We start from the raw sequence: 18,973 nt of genomic DNA, 5'->3' as shown, positions 1-18,973 counted from the left end.
AGGGGTACTATATAATGATTAAGGAAATAATTCAACAGGAAGATGTAACTATTATAAATTTATATGCACCTAATTATAGGGCACTGGTTTATTTAAAAAATCTGTTAAGGGACTTAAAGGGATACTTAGACTCCAATACACTAGTATTGGGGGACTTCAATACTCCACTCTCAGAAATAGACAGATCAACCAGACAGAAGATCAACAAGGAAACAGCAGAATTAATCTACACTATAGTCCAAATGGATCTAACAGATATCTACAGAACTTTTTATCCTACACTTGAAGAATACACATTCTTCTCAGCAGTACATGGAACCTTCTCTAGGACTGACCGCATACCAGGCCATAAAGCAAGTCTCAGCAAATTCAAAAGAATTGAAATCATACCATGCATCTTCTTAGACCACAGTGGAATGAAGCTGGAAATTAGCAACTCAGGAATCCCTAGAGCATATGCAAACACATGGAGACTGAATAACATGCTCGGGAATGAACAGCGGGTCATAGAAGAAATAAAAAGAGAAATCAAAAACATTCTGGAAGTAAATGAGGATAACAACAGAATATATCAAAACTTTTGGGAAACAGCAAAAGCAGGGTTAGGAGGAATGTTTATAGCAATAGGTGCCTATATCAAGAAATTGGAAAGGCACCAAATAAATGAGCTTTCAATGCATCTCAGGGATCTGGAAAAACTGCAGCAAACCAGACCCAAATCTAGTAGGAGAAGAGAAATAATTGAAATCAGAGAAGAAATCAACAGGATTGAATACAAAAAAAAATTACGAAAAATCAGCCAAGCGAAGAGCTGGTTTTTTTGAAAAAATAAACAAAATTGACAGTCCATTGGCCCAAGTAACTAAAAAAAGAAAACACCCAAATCAATAAAATCAGAGATGAAAAAGGAAACGTAACAACAGACACCACAGAAATAAAAAGAATCATCAGAAATTACTACAAGGACTTGTATGCCAGCAAACAGGGAAACCTATCAGAAATGGATAGATTCCTGGACACATAAAACCTACCTAAAGTGAACTATGAAGACATAGAAAACCTAAACAGACCCATAACTGAGACAGAAATTGAAATAGTAATAAAGTCCCTCCCAACAAGGAAAAGCCCAGACCCGGATGGATTCACTGCTGAATTCTACCAGACATTTAAAGAACTACTACTTCCATTTCTTCTCAAACTATTCAGAAAAACTGAAATAGAGGGAATCCTCCCAAATGCTTCCTCTGAAGCCAGCATCACCTTAATTCCTAAGCTGGAAAAAGATGCAACATTGAAAGAAAATTACAGACCAATATCCCTGATGAACATAGATGCAAAAATCCTCAATAAAATTCTGGCCAACATAATGCAACAACACATCAGAAAGATCATCCACCCAGACCAAGTGGGATTTATCCCTGGTATGCAGGGATGGTTCAATGTTCACAAATCAATCAATGTGATATCCCACATTAGCAAACTGCAGAAGAAAAACCATATGATTACCTCAATAGATGCAAAGAAAGCATTCAATAAAATACAACACCCGTTCATGATGAAAACTCTAAGCAAACTGGGTATGGAAGGAACATTCCTCAATACAATCAAAGCAATCTATGAAAAACCCATGACCAGCATCCTATTGAATGGGGAAAAGTTGGAAGCATTCCCACTGAGATCTGGTACCAGACAGGGATGCCCATTCTCATCACTGCTATTCAATATAGTTCGGGAAGTTTTAGCCAGAGCCACTAGGCAAGAAAAAGAAATTAAAGGGATACAAATTGGGAAGGAAGAACACAGACTATCCCTCTTTGCAGATGATATGATTCTTTATGTAGGGGATCCAAAGAACTCTAAGAGACTATTGGAACTCATAGAAGAGTTTGGCAAAGTAGCAGGAAATAAAGTCAATGCATAAAAATCAACAGCCTTTGTATACACAGGCAATTCCACAGCTGAGAAAGAAATTCTAAGATCAATCTCATTCACAATAGCCACAAAAATAATCAAATACCTTGGAATAAACTTAACCAAGGACGTTAAGGATCTCTACAATGAGAATTACAAAATCTTAAGAAACAGTAAAAGATAACGAAAAATGGAAAAATCTTCCATGATCATGTATTGGAAGAATCAATATCATCAAAACATTGAGAGAAACCCTGCAAGATATAGGCACAGGGAAAGACTTCTTGGAAAAGACCCCAGAGACACAGGCAGTCAAAGCCATAGTTAACTATTGGGATTGCATCAAATTGCAAAGTTTCTGCACTGCAAAAGAAACAGCTAGGAAAGTGAAGAGGCAACCCACAGAATGGGAAAAAATATTTGCAAACGATGCAATAGATAAAGAATTAATAACTAGAATCTACAAAGAGATCAAGAAATTCCATAACAACAAAACAACCCACTTAAGAGATGGGTCAAGGACCTCAATAGACATTTTTCAAAAGAGCAAATCCAAATGGCCAAAATACACATGAAAAAATGTTCAGGATCACTAGCAATCACGTTTCATCTCACCCTGGTTAAAATGGCTCACATACAGAAATCTACCAACAATAGATGCTGGAGCGGATGTGGGGAAAAAGGCACACTAACCCACTGTTGGTGGGAATGCAAACTGGTAAAGCGACTATGCAGTTTGGAGACTCCTCAGAAACCTGAATATAACCCTACCATACAACCCAGCCATCCCACTCCTTGGAATTTACCCAAAGGAAATTAAATTGGCATATAAAAAACAGTCTGCACCTTAATGTTTATTGCAACTCAATTCACAATAGTTAAGACCTGGAATCAACCTAAATGCATGTACTCTATAGAATACTATATAGCAGTAAAAAAAAAAAAAAAAAAAAAAAAAAAAAAAAAAAAGTGAAATCCGGTCACTTGCAACAAAATGGAGGAATCTGGAAAACATCATGCTGAGTGAAATAAGCCAGTCCCAAAGGGACAAATATCATATGTTCTCCCTGATACGTGACAACTAACCGAACACCAAAAAGGAATTCTGTTGAAGTGAAATGGACACTATGAGAAAGAGTGACTTGATCAGCCCTTGTCCTAACTGTTCATGAACCACTTAATACTTTATCCCTTTTAGTGTTTTTTTTTTTTTGTTCTACATAATACTATTGGTTGAACTTTTTAATTAGCACACAATTATTCTTAGGTGTTTAAATTTAACTGAACAGTGATCCCTGTTAAATATAAGAGTGGGAATAAGAGAGGTAGGAGAGGTACAGTTTGGGACATACTCAAGCTGACTTGCTCCAAATGGTAGAGTTAGAAATGTGCCAGGGGATTCCAATTCAATCCCATCAAGTTGGCATGTACCAAGGCCATCTTACTAGTCAAAGGGATCAGTTTCAGTTCACAATTGATCATAATGATAGGATTAAGAGTCAAACAGAAAACATAAACAAGACTAGTGTCTGCTAATACTAACTGATAGAATTAAAAAGGAGAGAACCATCCAACATGAGAAGTGGGCTACACAGCAGACTCATAGACTGGCAGATGTCCTAAACAGCACTCTGGCCTCAGAATCAGCCCTTCAGGCATTCAGATCTGGCTCTACTAGCACTTAAGTTTTTGGATCTGGCTTAAGAGCCCATGAGAGTATTTCAGGCATTGAAAGCCAAGACACTCTGGCAAAAAAAAAAAAAAAAAAAAAAAAAAAAACAACAACAACACAAAACACCTAAATGAAAGATCTCTGCAAGTGAGAGCCCAGTAGAAAGAATGGGCCATCAAAGAAGGAGGTACCTTTCTCTGAAGGGAGGAGAGAACTTCCACTTTGACTCTGACCTTGTCTAAATAAGATCAGAGTTGACAAACTCAAAATGCTTCCATAGCCTTGGCATCTCACGACAAGAGCCTAGGGTGATTACTGACGCCATAAACAAGAGTGTCAATTGTTAAGTCAAAAACAGGAATCACTGTACACTTACTCCTCATATAGGATCTCTGTCCTTAATGTGCTGTACATTGAGATTTAATGCTATAACTAGTTCTCAAACAGTATTTTTCACTTTATGTTTCTGTGTGGGTGCAAACTGTTGAAATCTTTACTTAGCATATACTAAATTGACTTCTGTATATAAAGATAATTGAAAATGAATCGATGTGAATGAGATGGGAGAGGGAGGGTTGCGAGTGGAAGTGAAGTTATGAGGTGGAAAAAGCCACTGTAATCCAAAGTCTGTACTTTGGTAACTAATATTTATTAAATAAAAGTTAAAAATGTATATATTTTAGATATTAATCCTTGGTCAGATAAGAAATTTACAAATAGTTTCTCATTCAGTAGGCTCTCTCTTCACACCATTGATTGTTTCCTCTGCTGTGCCAAGCTTATGAGTTTGATACAATGCCATATGTCTAGTTTTGCTTTTGTTGCCTGTGCTTTGGAGGTTTTATTCAAGAAGTCATCCCTTATGTCTTGGAGTACTTCCCCTACATTTTCTTCTCATAATTTCATTGTTTTAGGTCTTAAAATTTACAGATTTGATCCACCGTGAGTTGATTTTTGTATATGGTAAGAGGTAGGGTTCTAATTTCTTTTTTTTATGTACACCCATCCAGTTTTGCCTGTAAGATTTATTGAAGAGTATCCTTTTTCCAGTGTATTTTCTGGGTACTTTTGTCAGAAAATCAATTGGCTCTATATATGTGGATTAATTTCTGGGCTCTCAATTATGTTCCATTAATCTATGTGCTTGTTTTCATGCCAGTATCCAGCACTGGTTTAAATGGATGTGGCAATTTTTATATGTTGCTTGTTGATTTTCACTCCACTCAAAATATTTTCTAATTTTTCTATTGACTTCCACTTTGACCTGTATATAGATTTGTGTTGCTTAATTACCAAATATATGGCAATTTTCTAGATAAACTACTGTTGTTGATTTCTAGCTTATTTCCATTATGTTCAGAGTACATATTCTATGTAATTTAAATTATTTTCAATGTGTAGGTTTGTTTTATTGCTCATAATTTTGTCAATCTTACTTAACATTTTATGTGCACGTTAAAATAATGAGTATCCAAGGTCAAGCATTTAGCTTAGCAGTTAAGACATCCACAACCCATACCATAGCACCTGAGTTTGATTTCTGGCTCCAGTTCCTGATTCCAGCTTCCTATTGCTAAATTTATATCATTTATATTTAATGTAATTATTGATATGGTTAAATTAAAATCTATCCTTTTGATAGATTTTTTTTCCATTTATTCCATCTATTTTTGGTCTTTTCGCTATTTGGCATCATGCTTTTGGATTAATCAAGTAATTTTATTCTATTTTATGTACATTATTATCTTTTCATTTAAATATCTTTTAAAATATCCTTATGGTTTTTCTTGGTTGTAAAATAACATGTTTAGTTAATCACTGTATACCTGGTGTATTTTAAAATATATTATAATATTTAACATGTAACCAGGAAATTTACAATAGGATAAAGATACTTTCAATTCCTCTTTCCCATCCTTGTGTGCTAAGGCTGTCACATATTTTAACTTTTGTACACATGCTATAAAAACATGCCTACCTACTGTTTTTGCTTTAGGAATCAGTGATCCTTTAAAGGTAACAAAAATAAATTTTATATTCATCTTCATTTTAGTCACTTCCATATTTTTCTATATGGATCCAAGATTCTGTCTGATATTGTATTCATTTTGTCTGAGAAAATTTCCTTAACATTTCTCAAAGTACAGGTGTATGGATAATGAATTCTCTGAGTTTTTTTATGTCTAAAAATGCTACTATTTCTTCCATTTTAAAAGATGATTTCATGGGTATAGCATACTGTAATGGCAGATTTTTACTTGCTGCACCCTTAAGTTGTGACTTCACTGCTTTCTGTTTTACATAGATATCTGCTATAATTCTTAATTTTATACCTTTATATGCAATAGCTCTATTTTCCTGGGATTACCCTCAAGAACTTCTCTTAATCTTTGGATCTCCGCAATTTGAATATGATTTATCTAATGATGTGAAATTTGGAAGGAGATGTATGTACCCTGTGGGTTCTCTGTGCTTCTATGATTGGTAATTTAATATCCCTAATTACATTTGGAAAATTAATGACCAATATATCTTCCAATATGTATTTTATCCTATTTTCTCTATTTTCTAACTAGGATTCCATTTACACATCATTTATGTTACTTGATATTGTTACCACCTTTCAGATGCCCTCTTTTAGTTTGTGTCACTCTTCCCCCTACTCACCTCTAACATATCTCACTTTAGAATAATCACTTTACAAGAGTATAGTTATAATCTTCCAAGATGATTTATATTTATCCATCTTCAAATTCATAACTCTTTCTTTGGCTGTGTTGGGTCTACTGATGGGCACATCAAAGGCATTATCTATCTCATGTTTTTTATATCTAACCTTTCCATTTAACATTTTCTTAGACTTTCTATCTTTCTGTTGAAATGTCACATCTCTTTATGCATATTTTCCATCTTTTTCCAACATATATTTTAATCATAGTTACTTTAAACTCCATATATGATAATTCCAACTCTGATTCACATCTAAATGAGGTTCTGTTGAGTGCAGTCTTTTTGTTGTTTTTTGTTTTTGTTGTTCTTATTCAGATTTTGTTCTTGATTATTTGTGTGTCTCATAATTTTGGTTGGTATATATATATCTACATATATACACATTTATATATTATTGGTATATTTAATCATGCCATCAAAGTCTCTGTACTTAAAGTGGGATGTGTCAAGGTAAAGAGGGTAGTGTAAGGTAGGAAGATTAATGTCAGATATGAAGAGTAAAGTCTGAAATGGCAAAGTGCTAGCTAAAAATGAACGTTAAGAAAGAGTAAAGTTCAGGATAAGGCAATCATTAAAACTTAAGAGTTAATAAATCAATAAATTAAATAAAATGAAATATTAAAAAAAGACTGGCTACTCAAAAAGGTAAAAAAAAGGAGAAGGAAAACAAAGAAACAATTAAAGAGAGACTCTAGGCCTAAAACCATCCCAATATTTATATTAAATGTGAATGGACAAAACACTCAAATTAAAGGCAGATATTTTCATATTGTTAGAAAATAAAAATCAAGGACCAACTCTATGCTGTGTATGAAGCATGCACTTTCAATACAAAGACAAAAGTTGCAAGTAAAAGGATGGGAAAAACACATGTGTAAATATTAAACATGTGAAAATACTTAGTATGGTTATTATTAGAGTAGACTTCACAAGAGAGTATTATTGAGATAAAAGAGGGGCATCTTATAGTAATGAAATAGTCATTGCATCAGGAATACATGACAATTACAATTGTGTCTTGCTTAATATGAAATTTTCAAAATACATGAAATATAAACGAACAGAAGTAAAGGAAGACATAGATAAATCTGCAAGAATGTTCTGAGATTTCAACACACCTCTCACAGTAAAGGTACAGGTGACCAACACTATCAACAAACATTGAATAATGACATTACAAAACAATTCACACAAACAACGAAAAGTAATTTACAGGAAAATAAGAGCAGATGTCTTGGGAAAATGGCATTATGGAATGAGTGGGTAGGGACATAAGGGAGCTCATTGTGGTGATGTTATCTTTAATATCTTGAAAGAGATTAGATAAATACATTTTCAAAATTCCATAATTGTGCACACAAGACTTGTAAATATTACCATACATAAATGTTTGATCAACAGACAAAACTGTTTGTAAACATTGAACTCTGCATAATAATACATACGCTGAATCACTTAAAAGGAAGTGTTTGTCTATCTGTAATTTATTTAGAAATGCACCAAAAATAATATTTACAATGGATAGAACATGGATAATTGGGTATAAATATGATAAGATGATGATCCTGGCCCAATCTCATTAATATTTACATAAGTGGTACATGCAATATTCTTTCAATTTTGATGTATGTTTTAAAATGTAATAATAGCCGGCGCCATGGCTCACTAGGCTAATCCTCCGCCTTGCAGCGCCAGCACACTGGGTTTTAGTCCCGGTCGGGGCGCCAGATTCTGTCCCAGTTGCCCCTCTTCCAGGCCAGCTCTCTGCTGTGGCCAGGGAGTGCAGTGGAGGATGGCCCAAGTACCTGGGCCCTGCACCCCATGGGAGACCAGAAGAAGCACCTGGCTCCTGCCTGCGGATCAGCGCAGCGCGCTGGCCGCGGCGGCCATTGGAGGGTGAACCAATGGCAAAGGAAGACCTTTCTCTCTGTCTCTCTCTTACTGTCCACTCTGCCTGTCAAAAAAAAAAAAAAGTAATAATAAATTGGAGGTGAAAATGAAATAAAAACTTTACTGAAACAAAAATAAATTATAATTTAATCCCATAAGAATTGAATTACAAAAAATGAAGGAAGTTTCCTTGGGCTGAGGGAAAATCATGTAAGACGTAAACCTAAATCTATATGAAGTAATGAAGAGCATTGGAAATGATAAATGAGTAATGAAAAATATTCCATTAATTTTTTAATTTGGTGAAAGGTAATCAAAAACTTAAAGCCAATATAATAACTACATATTTTGAAGTTTATAAGTTATGTAGAAATAGAATGTACAAGATTAATAATACAAAGCACAAAAAGAAAGAAATGAAAGTACATGATAGTGAGATTCTTAAATAAGCTATGACAATTTAAAGAAGAATATTAGAAATTTTGGAGCAACCACTAAAAATAAATCAAAGCAGTGTAGCTTATAAGCTAGTTGTTGGAATAATATATAAAACTAATATTTAGTCAATTACACCAAATGAAGACAAGAAAAGAAAGGGAAATGAAAGGAAACATACCAAAAATTATAAGCCAAGAGACATAAACAAAACCATATTGACAAATATATTAAACCTAACTGTTCTAAAAATTCCAGTAAAAACACAAATAAGTAAGACTCACTGAAAAAGCATGACCCACCTGTATTATCTTTATGAATAAGATGACTGAAAAAATCTATTATATGCACAAATTCAGCAAAAAAATCAATAGCTATACTAGTCGTCTTAAAACATGGGCACATAAATATGAAGCATAACAAAGCTAAATAGAGATATTAATGTGAATCTTGACAGAGTAAACTTCAAGGCAAAGAATATTACAAGTTATGAAGAAACACATGTCATCATAATAAATATTACCCGAGATAAGGCAGGTTTCTTAATAAGAAGGGTGCATCAAGAAGACGTAATAACTCTGAATCTGTATGGGCCTAATTACAAAATTTTCAAATACATGAAGTGACAATTAGAAAAAGGGAATATACAAATCCACAAGTATTCTGAAGATATCAGTAGCTGTCTTTCCATAATGCATAAAACAAGAAAATAGAAAATCAGTGAAGATATAAAAGACTTCAATAACAGAGTCAGGCAAATTGGCCTAATGGAAATTAACAGGACATTGCACCCAACAAAAGCAAAATACACATTATCATCAAGTGCACAAAGACTAGTCATATGCTGGGCTATAAACAAATATGAATGAATTCAAAAAAACTAAAGTAATCCAGAGTATCTTATTTCACCCTTAATGGACTTAAATTGGAATTCAATAACAGTAAGCCGGTGCCACGGCTCACTAGGCTAATCCTCTGCCTTGCAGCGCCAGCACACCGGGTTCTAGTCCCGGTCGGGGCGCCGGATACTGTCCCGGTTGCCCCTCTTCCAAGCCAGCTCTCTGCTGTGGCCAGGGAGTGCAGGGGAGGATGGCCCAAGTGCTTGGGCCCTGCACCCCATGGGAGACCAGGAGAAGCACCTGGCTCCTGCCATCAGATCAGCGCGGTGCACTGGCCGCAGCGCGCCAGCCGCGGCGGCCATTGGAGGGTGAACCAACGGCAAAGGAAAACCTTTCTCTCTGTCTCTCTCTCTCACTGTCCGCTCTGCCTGTCATAAAAAAAAAAAAAAAAAAGAATTCAATAACAGTAAAAAAAAATCTGGAAGTCCCAGAAATATTTGGAAGTTAAATAGCAGACATCTAAATAACACAAACCCCAGAAAATCACAAAATAAAATAAACTAATTTGAATCCAATGAAAATAAAATCACAACATATCACAATTTAGAGATGAGCTGAAGATTTAAATACTTACATTAGAAAAGAAGTACAGTATTAAATGAATGATTTAAGAAAAGGACAGGTAACTATGGACTAACGGCTCGCCCATTTGAAAATGAAGTTTTAATGAGGCACATCAACACCTGTTTGTTTATGTATTTCTATGGACAGTTTCATATCATAAAGGCAGTATTAAATACAGTCAGCCCTCTCTACCTGTGAGTTCCCCATATGTGAAAGAAAAATATTTGAGAAAAAAATTGCATCTATAGTGAAACTTTTTTTCGTTATTATTCCCTTAGCAATACAGTATAATAACTACTTACACAGCATTTGCATTTTAGTAGATATTATAAGTAATCTATAAGTAATCTAGAAATGATTCAAATTCAGGCAAACACTATGTCATTTTATATAATGGAGTTGAGCGTCTGCAGATCCTGATATTTACAGGTGGTCCTGGAACTAATCCCCCACAGATAAAAGAAGGAAAATTTTAGTTGCAAAAAGAGACTATATAACTCACAAGCCTAGCCTGTGTTCTAATGGGCCCTTTAAGAAAATGTTGCCAAAGTTTCATCTAAGGTACTATCTAAAGAAGCTGGAGTGAAAAAAAGAATAATAAACTAAGTGTAAAGTGAGTAGAAGAAGGAAGTAATGAGGATAAGAGCAGAAAATAGTTAAAAAAAAAAAAACAGGAAAAGCAACAAAGTCAAAGCTATATGATTAAGGAAAATCAATAAAAATGATAAACCTTCATGTAGACTGAAAAAGGTAGAAAGAAAATTCAAATTCCCAATGTCAGAAGTAAAAAGGGAGACATTGTTACAAACTCTACAAATATTAACAGAATTGTAAGAAAACATGATGAAAAACTATATGGTCATGTCAGTAGCCAAAGTACAGTCCAGGAAAAGCAATGCTAAAGGAGCATATTCATCTTGATTTGGCACAATAACTCTCAGTCCAGTTGTTTCAATAAAGTCAGCTTTCTTCTCTCTGCAAAAAGAAATGCCTTTTAATATAACATAGCTAGAGAACAGCTGTAGGAAAGAAAGCATTTTTAAAAGGGACACTTTCAATTATATATTTGCTATCCTGTAAAGAATCTTCTGCTATTTATACATTATCTTTTAAATTTAGTGCATTATCTATTTCCTAGAAATACACACTACAGATTGCAAGTGAATGTACGTAAGAATGCAAATGCAATCTCACAATAACTATTAGAGCAGGCAAATGTTCAGAGTAGCATTTTTGCTCTTGGAGGGCGGTGATGGGGATGGGGGAGAGGAAAAAAATGTATGTTTCTAGGAGAGCAAGCCAGGAAAATGTCATCAGATAAAACTGGGAGATGTGATGAGTTAATACTCTTTAATATATTTTGGCTCTGTTTTAAAACAATCTGGTTTTTAAAATCTGTGTTAATCTGGATTACCACCCTCTGAGTTAACATCTCTTGGATAAATCTGCATTTATGAAACTAAACGTTTTACATCACAATTATCATTGTCCAGATTCTGATGGATTGGATTTTTTTTCTAATCCTGTTTTTAACTAGAGTTTTTATTTTAATCAAGGAGTTGCACAAAAATATGTATAAGGCACTTGCTCAACAGAGATGTGGCATCTATCATTGTCCTCTCACTTTACTACAAGATAAAGATGACAAAATAGATGGAAACAAAATGTGTGTTTCAAAATTTAAACATCTAATGATTCTCTCAATGTGAAAAGTTTAATGAAAAATTGGATTAATCTAATTTGGGATGTTTAAGTCATGGCAAATTTAAATTTTTTTAAAAAAATAATAAGCCTAGCTCTTGAGTCATACAGAATGATTCACCCATGAATTCTTGAGAGGATTAATTTTAAACAGTTCCAAAGAAACAATAACTTCACATGCCTACTCTCTAAAAGACAGAATGGCAGAAAAAAGGAAGTGATTCTCAAGGAAATAAAGGACTGAGTGGAACCTGGCTAGTCTGGATGGCCAATCAGAGCAGGTGAATGCAAGAGGCACAAGATATGAGGCAGCAAAGCCTTAGCTTCTATGGAAAGTCTCTGTGCCTGTTTCACACTCCTGCTCACCTCTGTGCTCCCTCTTATTGGATCTCTAAGTGAGAGGAGTAGCAATTTGTATTGTTGAGCTTTCAGGCCACCAAGCTCATGCTTTAGGGATCTAGCTTTCAAAGAGTAAGAAAGTCAGAGGACTTGTGACCCTGTCTGGCATCCCCTTCTCAGTGCAAGTGTGAGAAGGGTCAGACCCACTTCTTCAGAGGAGAGATCCCACCACCTCTTTTCACTGACTTTCTGCCTTTCTCCCCTGAAATTACCACCTGGAGCTCACTGGAGGTTGGAAATCCCCTGTCTATGGTCTCTCTGGCTTCCTTTCACCAGGGACTGGATGGCCTTTCGATGGTATCACAAAGTCAGGACTGAGCATTCTGGTTTGTCACATCTCCCCCTTTTTTATCCTTAGTTATCTGGTTGTTAAGAGTTTAGAAAAGGGTTGAATATCAGAATTCTGCCATGCAATTTGGGGCTAATGCTCAGATAGCAAAGAAAAAAGTTACTGTCCCTTGTTTCTCCTCCTTTTTCTGGCTATCCTTTGAGTGGAGGTTCAGCCCAGCTAAGCCAAGACAACGTTAAGGTATTCCTAGGTCACAAAAGTGTTATTTCCATATCACTTGCAAACATATCCCAATTCCTTAAACAATGAAAGGATAAACATTTTAATGCTGACTTAAGAAACTTTACCATCAAAGCAATGGGAAATTTAGCAGAAACCTCACACATATAATTGATAAGATATGTTCTGTGTACACTCTTATTGCTTAGAGTATTTGGGGTTTTTTTACCCTGTTAACTATATACAATAGAAAACTAATCATTTTGTTTCATTATTAAGATGCATTTTTTATATATTTTGTTGGAACTTTTTAATGATCTATTCCTACAATAGTCAATTGTATAATTATAGGACATTATCCACTGCAGATGCAAAAATGAAGATAATACTAATCAGCTGGTACCCACAACTGCAGGTCATTGATGATATTTATGCATCCCTGTCCCTTTCCCAGAAGGTTTGAATCGCTTTCTTGGGAGCATACTCCAAAACCTCAAACTGTGACAGATTAACAAGTCCTATAGGGATTCCCCCAATACTGACTATCCAATTTCATTTCCTCTCTTGTTCAAGAAAAAATTATTTATTTATTTGAGAGGCAGAGAGATAAAGACATAGACCTAGAGAGAGTTTCCACTCACTGGTTCACTCCCCAGGTACCCAGAGTGGCTGGGTATTGGGCTGAACCAAAGCTGGGAGCCAAGATCTCATTCCAGGTCTCCCACATGGTTAGCAAGAACCCAATGACTTAAGCCATTCCTGCTGCCTTCCTGAGTGTGCATCAGCGGGAAGCTGGAGACAGGAGCAGAGCCAGGACTTCAGCCTGGGACCTCAAATAGGGGATATGTCTGCCTCTACCAGCGGGTTACCTGCTAAGTCAAACACCTGTCTCACCCTTCACATTCCTATTTACATTAAGAGATGTAACTTACTACAAAGAAAAATCCAATAGAGTGGGTCTTAACTACTGCCTGGAAGTACTTCCCCTAAAAGAGAAACATATGAAAGTTTATTCAGAAGAAAAATGTGTCTGAAAATAGCGATCACATTCCAAAGACAGCAAATTTTGGAAAAACCACCAGCTTTCGTGTAACAATCTCTTCCAGCAAGTTGAGAAAGTTATTCTTATCTTTTTCATACATATTTTCATATTGAGATACTCATGTATGATTGCAAGGGGCTAGGTACCTCTTCCTGTTCACACAGAAGCAGCAGGAGCTGGGAGCTATCCCTAACCCTAATCAAGAGCTGGGAGTAACTCAGGGAATCCAGGGACACGGTGCACAGCTAGAATGAAAGTTGCTAAAAGACAAGGCCTACAAAATAGGTCTTCACTTGTCCTTTTTTTTTTTTTTTTAAGATTTTCATGTGCCTGGTGCCGCAGCACAGTAGGTTAATCCTCTGCCTGCAGTGCTGGTATCCCATATGGTCACCAGATCTAGTCCTGGCTGCTCCACTTCCAATCCAGCTCTCTGCTATGGCCTGGGAAAAGCAATGGAGGATAGCTCAAGTCCTTGGGCCCCAGCACCCACGTGGGAGACTGGGAAGAAGTTCCTGGCTCCTGGCTTCAGATTGCCACAGCTCTGGCCATTGTGGCCATTTGCAGAGTGAACCAATTTATTTATTTGAGAGGCAGAGTTATAGACAGTGAGAGGGAGAAACAGAGCGAGAGGTCATCCATCTGTTGGTTCACTCCGCAATTAGCCGCAATGGCCAGAGCTGGATTGATCTGAAGCCAGGAGCCAGAAGCTTCCTCCCGGTCTCCCACATGGGTGCAGGGACCCAAGCACTTGGCCATCTTCCACTGCCTTCCCAGGTGCATTAGTAGGGAGCTGGATCAGGAGCAGCAGCCAGGACAAGAACTGGTACCCATATGGGATGTAGGGGCCACATGCAGAGGCTTAACCTACTATGCCAAAGTGCCAGCCCCTGAACTTGTCCTTTTAATGAGACAGTAATAGTTATCAGGGATGGTGGATCTCCCAACAGTATTTCTTTTATGTTGGGCTGACAGACAAAAGTACAGAACACACAAGTAAATTGGATTTATTCAGTAAGTAATTTTTAATAAGTGTATCCTGTGTCATATCTGTATCACACTTATCGTAAAAAGTTATTATTTATCTGAAATTCAATTTTACTAGATGTTCTGCCCTTTATTTGCTTGATCTGTGGACATATTTAATAATTTCATTCTTTTATTAAAAGATATATTTATTTGAAAGGCAGAGTTACAGAGAGAGAGAGAGAAAGAGAGAGAGAGAGGTCTTCCATCTGATGGTTCACTCCCCAGTTGGCTGGAATGGCAGGAGCTGCACCCATCCAAAGCCAAGAGCTTCTTCCAGGTCTCCCATGTGGGTGCAGGGGCCCAAGGCCTTGGGACATCTTCTACTGCTGTCCCAGGCCATAGCAGAGAGCTGGATCAGAAGTGGAGCAGTCAGGTCTCAAACTGGCACCCATATGGGATGCTGGCGCTTCAGGCCAAGGCATTAACCTGCTGCACCACAGCACCAGCCCCAATAATTTCTTTCAGAATTATCAGTAAATTCCCTTGGCTCACAAATTTTTACCATCAGTCCAGACATAAAAATCCTCTGAATTCCAGACCCATAAAAGCAACTGCTTACAGGACATCTCCACTTGTCCCTTTCTCTTTTCCCCAAGAGTCTCCACACAGAATTTCTCCTAGATGTCTCTTCCTTGGAACAAGGGAGCCTCTTGCCAATCAACCAATACATAACTGTAGGAAGGGCAAAAATGGCAGAATGTTTTGCATTTATAAACCAAGCCCCAGGCTTTCACTTTCACTTCCAAACACACCACTGAAAACTTCTCATGGAAGCTACTTTTCTTTTTTTTTTTTTTTTTTTTTTTTTTAACTCTGAAACCTCCCATTCCTACCCTGGTTATTCCTACCTTGGTTACTCTTCACTGTTAGAGTTAACAGGATACAGTTTTCTAGGATCTCAATAATTCTTTCCCAATCAAAAGACAAAAGAAATTTCATGAAATCAGAAGAGAATACATAATATTCAAATCTGAGTAATTTTCAAATCATAGTTTCAAAAAAGAGAGCTCCAGGACACTACCTGACAAATCTTTGTGTAGTATGTTTGATGAATATTATAAGGTCATGGTAGGTCTTCCATAGCAAACATCAAGGAATCCAAAACCTAGATAACCAGAGCAACTCAGAACAGACCAAATCTTTTCTAATCTAATGTAGTCCAATAAATAACTTTTCTAATTTCTCACCAGCTGTTCCTCTTGAGATTCTCAGTAGGATCAGTTGGGGCTTGCTGCAGCTAATGGTCACCACTCCTAAGATGACACAGATGTTGACGAAGAGCACACAAAGCAAGGAGGGTTTACTGGTTTATTATGTTTTCAAAAATTTAAGAGCCTATTCCCGGTGCCTAGCAGAGACAAACTGGACCATGACACTTTCTGTTACACAGTTTTGCTAAGTCAGCACTCATAAAATAGGTCAACAATGGCAGAAACGTGTTCAGAAATGGCCAATATGACTACATAAGTTGCAAAAGTGACCAGGTCAAAAAGAAGGTAAATAACCATGAGAGAAAATCAATTTAAAAGATGGCAGCACAAAGCAAACCCCTGCTTTGAATTCCTCTATTACATAACCAAAGACTTATATAAAAGTTAGGAATAAATAATGGAGACAGCAATAGACATTGTTTACGTGGGACACAAAAAGGTATAAATGTTTCTTGAGGAGATCTGAAATGATTGCATTAAATAAGAAAAGTCTGTCATAAAGGTTAAGCTTTGATAAGTACTTTTCTACCATATTGGCACATTATCTCCATATCATGAATTTTTCTTATACTTCAAATATTGAGGAAACAATCACATTTGAAGGGATGATCTTTTTTTTTTTTGCACACATCAATGTCAAAAGTTTATATGCGTTTTCAAGAACATGATGGGAAATGTTTTCTGATGTTGCTATGTCATAGGTCTCTGAAATTGTCTAAAGACACTGTTGTATAATAAAATATATCTGTCAAACCAGGACAAAAATAATAATAATTAAGTTTCTTTTTTTCAAATATATGCAGCCAAATTATTAGCTCCCTCAAATAAAAAAGTTGGTACAGACAGCCTGCAGAGGCCGTTTCACAGGTGCCCAGTCAAACCTGTGATCTGTGGAAGACTTCAGGGGCACTGGGTGTTGTAAATCCTGTTATATCATCAAGAGCATTGTCACTATCCCAGGTTAGCAGAGTTGTCACCTATTTCTTATAGACTTTCCCACCATCAATTTTCTTCCCGCTAATGAATTTATGAACTCTAAACACACATATTTCACTTTCTCCTATCATCTTACTGATACTCCGATACTTTCCCTAAAAGATAACTGAAATGCTTTCATCCTCAGATGTCATCAATTAATCCTTTCCAATAATCACTTTTTTTTCTTGAACATTGTATTTAATGATTCTCTCGGGCCATCTGAAACACTGAAATCTGTACATGACAGCAATCATACTATTCAAAACATTTTCCTGCACATGTCACTACGAGGAAAACTACCCACCCTGAGTATAGCTATTAATGTCAAGCAGATTGTCATCTGGGAAAACAAAAATGCATCAAAATCAGCTTCGGACAAAGTACAGATCTATGGAAAAACACCAGGTTTTTATGTGCAAATGTGTTCAATGTCTGACTGAAATGTTTCAAGAATAAGTTAGGAATCTGTTCCTGCTCTGTGTAATCCAGGGCAATGATGTAATGAAAATAGTTTCAGAATTAAAGAGGTTTGGGTCAGGGCACACTCGGATTTTACCCAAGATGCATTTGCCCCGATTTCTAGTAAGCATTATAAAGAAACGTGTGGTTTCCAGGTTGGGTCGAGGACTCTGTTTAGGCTATCAAAGCACAGACCTGTTAGATAAGCTGGAGCGCTTGCCAGAATTTTCTTCCCCTGAAACTCAGTGAGGATCGTACCTCGAAAGCAATATGCGTTACAAACCACGCAGACTCAAGTTCCCACCTCCACAACTTGGCACCTGCGGCTTTGGGGGTATCCCTCGCCTCCTAACACTCAGACTAAACCGCCACCCCCGCCACCACCATGCCACTCTCCCTGCGCAGCTCTCAGAAGGGCTCACTCAGCACCGAGCGTCCGTGAGAGGCACCTGCAGCCCTCCCGGTCCCGGCAGAGTGAACTCACAGGGCCACCCAGCTTCCAACCGAGCGCGCACCCACAGACGTTCTCCTACTCAGCGTGCTGCAAACTACCCCAAATGAGTCACCATCTCAGCCCTATTACCCTACCCGAAAGTCCCTGCCGCTTTTTCCCCTCCTCCTGATAGTCCCCAGCACACCTGTCTACCTTTACGGCTGCCAGACGTCAGGTGCCCACGCTGCGCCCTCTTCCGCGCCCCCTCATTCCGACTGGAGCTTCCCCTTCAACCCAGCGGAAGGTCCGCTTACTCGCAGAACCCTCCTTCACCCAGACTTCTGTGCCCACCCGCAAACCGCCCCCAGTTCCCACCGTCTCGAGCGCCGGGTTTAAAAAAAAAAAAATCCACCATACCTGCCGAGAGCTCTGCGGCCGCGGCGAGCAGCAGGAGAGCCTGGCGGAGCGCAGAGAGGAGCGCCGGGGTCATGGCCACCAAGCGGCCGTGCAGGGGCTGCGAGGCCCCAGAGCGAAGCGAGGCAGCTGAGACAGCGCGGGCCGCTTTGAAGTTCCCGGGGCGCTGGAGGGGAGCGCAGCCCCCACACCCTTTTGAAATATGCGGTTGGCTCTAGTCGGCGCGGGCGCCCCCCTGCTCTGCCTGCCCCATCCCACGGCCCCCGCGGCTGGCGGTGCGCGGCGCTCCTGCCACTGGCCCTGGCTGCCGGGCTGGGAGGGGGTGGGGGGCCACAGAGCCCGCCCCTACCGCGCCTCCGCCCCCTGCGCCCTCTTCCAGCCGCCTGGCCCTGTGCTGCCGGCCAGGCGAGCGAAGGCGGCCCCAGCGCGGGGCAGTGAGAGCGCCCACAGCTGGGACGAAGAAAGACGGAGCCCCCAAGACTAGATACTCTAGAAGAGAGTCTGGGACGGGAGGAAAAGCCCCGCTGAGACTTTAGGGAAACTTAAGCTACAATTAAGCAGCGATTGTTTTCCTGGTGATCAGCTCTGTAATCTCCTACAGAAGAGCCACACTTCCAGCTTTCTCGGCGTTTGTTTATTGCCCAGTGTCCTTCAGTGTAACTAGATTGTGCCATGAGAAACCCTCCGGTGTTCCTGCACGC

General features: G+C 38.2%; 1 protein-coding gene across 5 annotated transcripts in view; it reads right to left on the bottom strand.

Annotated features, from left to right (window-relative positions):
• ACVR1C (activin A receptor type 1C) overlaps window positions 1-18,973 on the bottom strand; it is a 110,521-nt gene that overhangs the window by 91,077 nt on the left and 471 nt on the right. The window contains exon 1 of one of the 5 annotated variants that reach the window (XM_008258601.5): window positions 18,276-18,576. The exons of 1 other annotated variant lie outside the window; for it this stretch is intronic. In XM_008258601.5, coding sequence (XP_008256823.1) covers window positions 18,276-18,348 — 73 coding nt within the window. In that variant the 5' untranslated portion in view covers window positions 18,349-18,576. Of the gene's footprint in view, window positions 1-17,909; window positions 18,017-18,071; window positions 18,185-18,275; window positions 18,577-18,973 lie in introns of those variants that run through there. 3 more of the 5 variants (XM_051848603.3, XM_089329131.1, XM_089329130.1) reach the window with 3 other exon arrangements.

Source organism: Oryctolagus cuniculus, chromosome 3, assembly GCF_051225735.1.
Source record: "Oryctolagus cuniculus isolate XC-2025 breed Fujian yellow rabbit chromosome 3, ASM5122573v1, whole genome shotgun sequence".
In the NCBI taxonomy this organism is placed as follows: Eukaryota; Metazoa; Chordata; class Mammalia; order Lagomorpha; family Leporidae; genus Oryctolagus; species Oryctolagus cuniculus.
The sequence above is the reverse complement of the archived record's forward strand: the minus strand, read 5'-3'. Positions and strand labels throughout refer to the sequence as shown.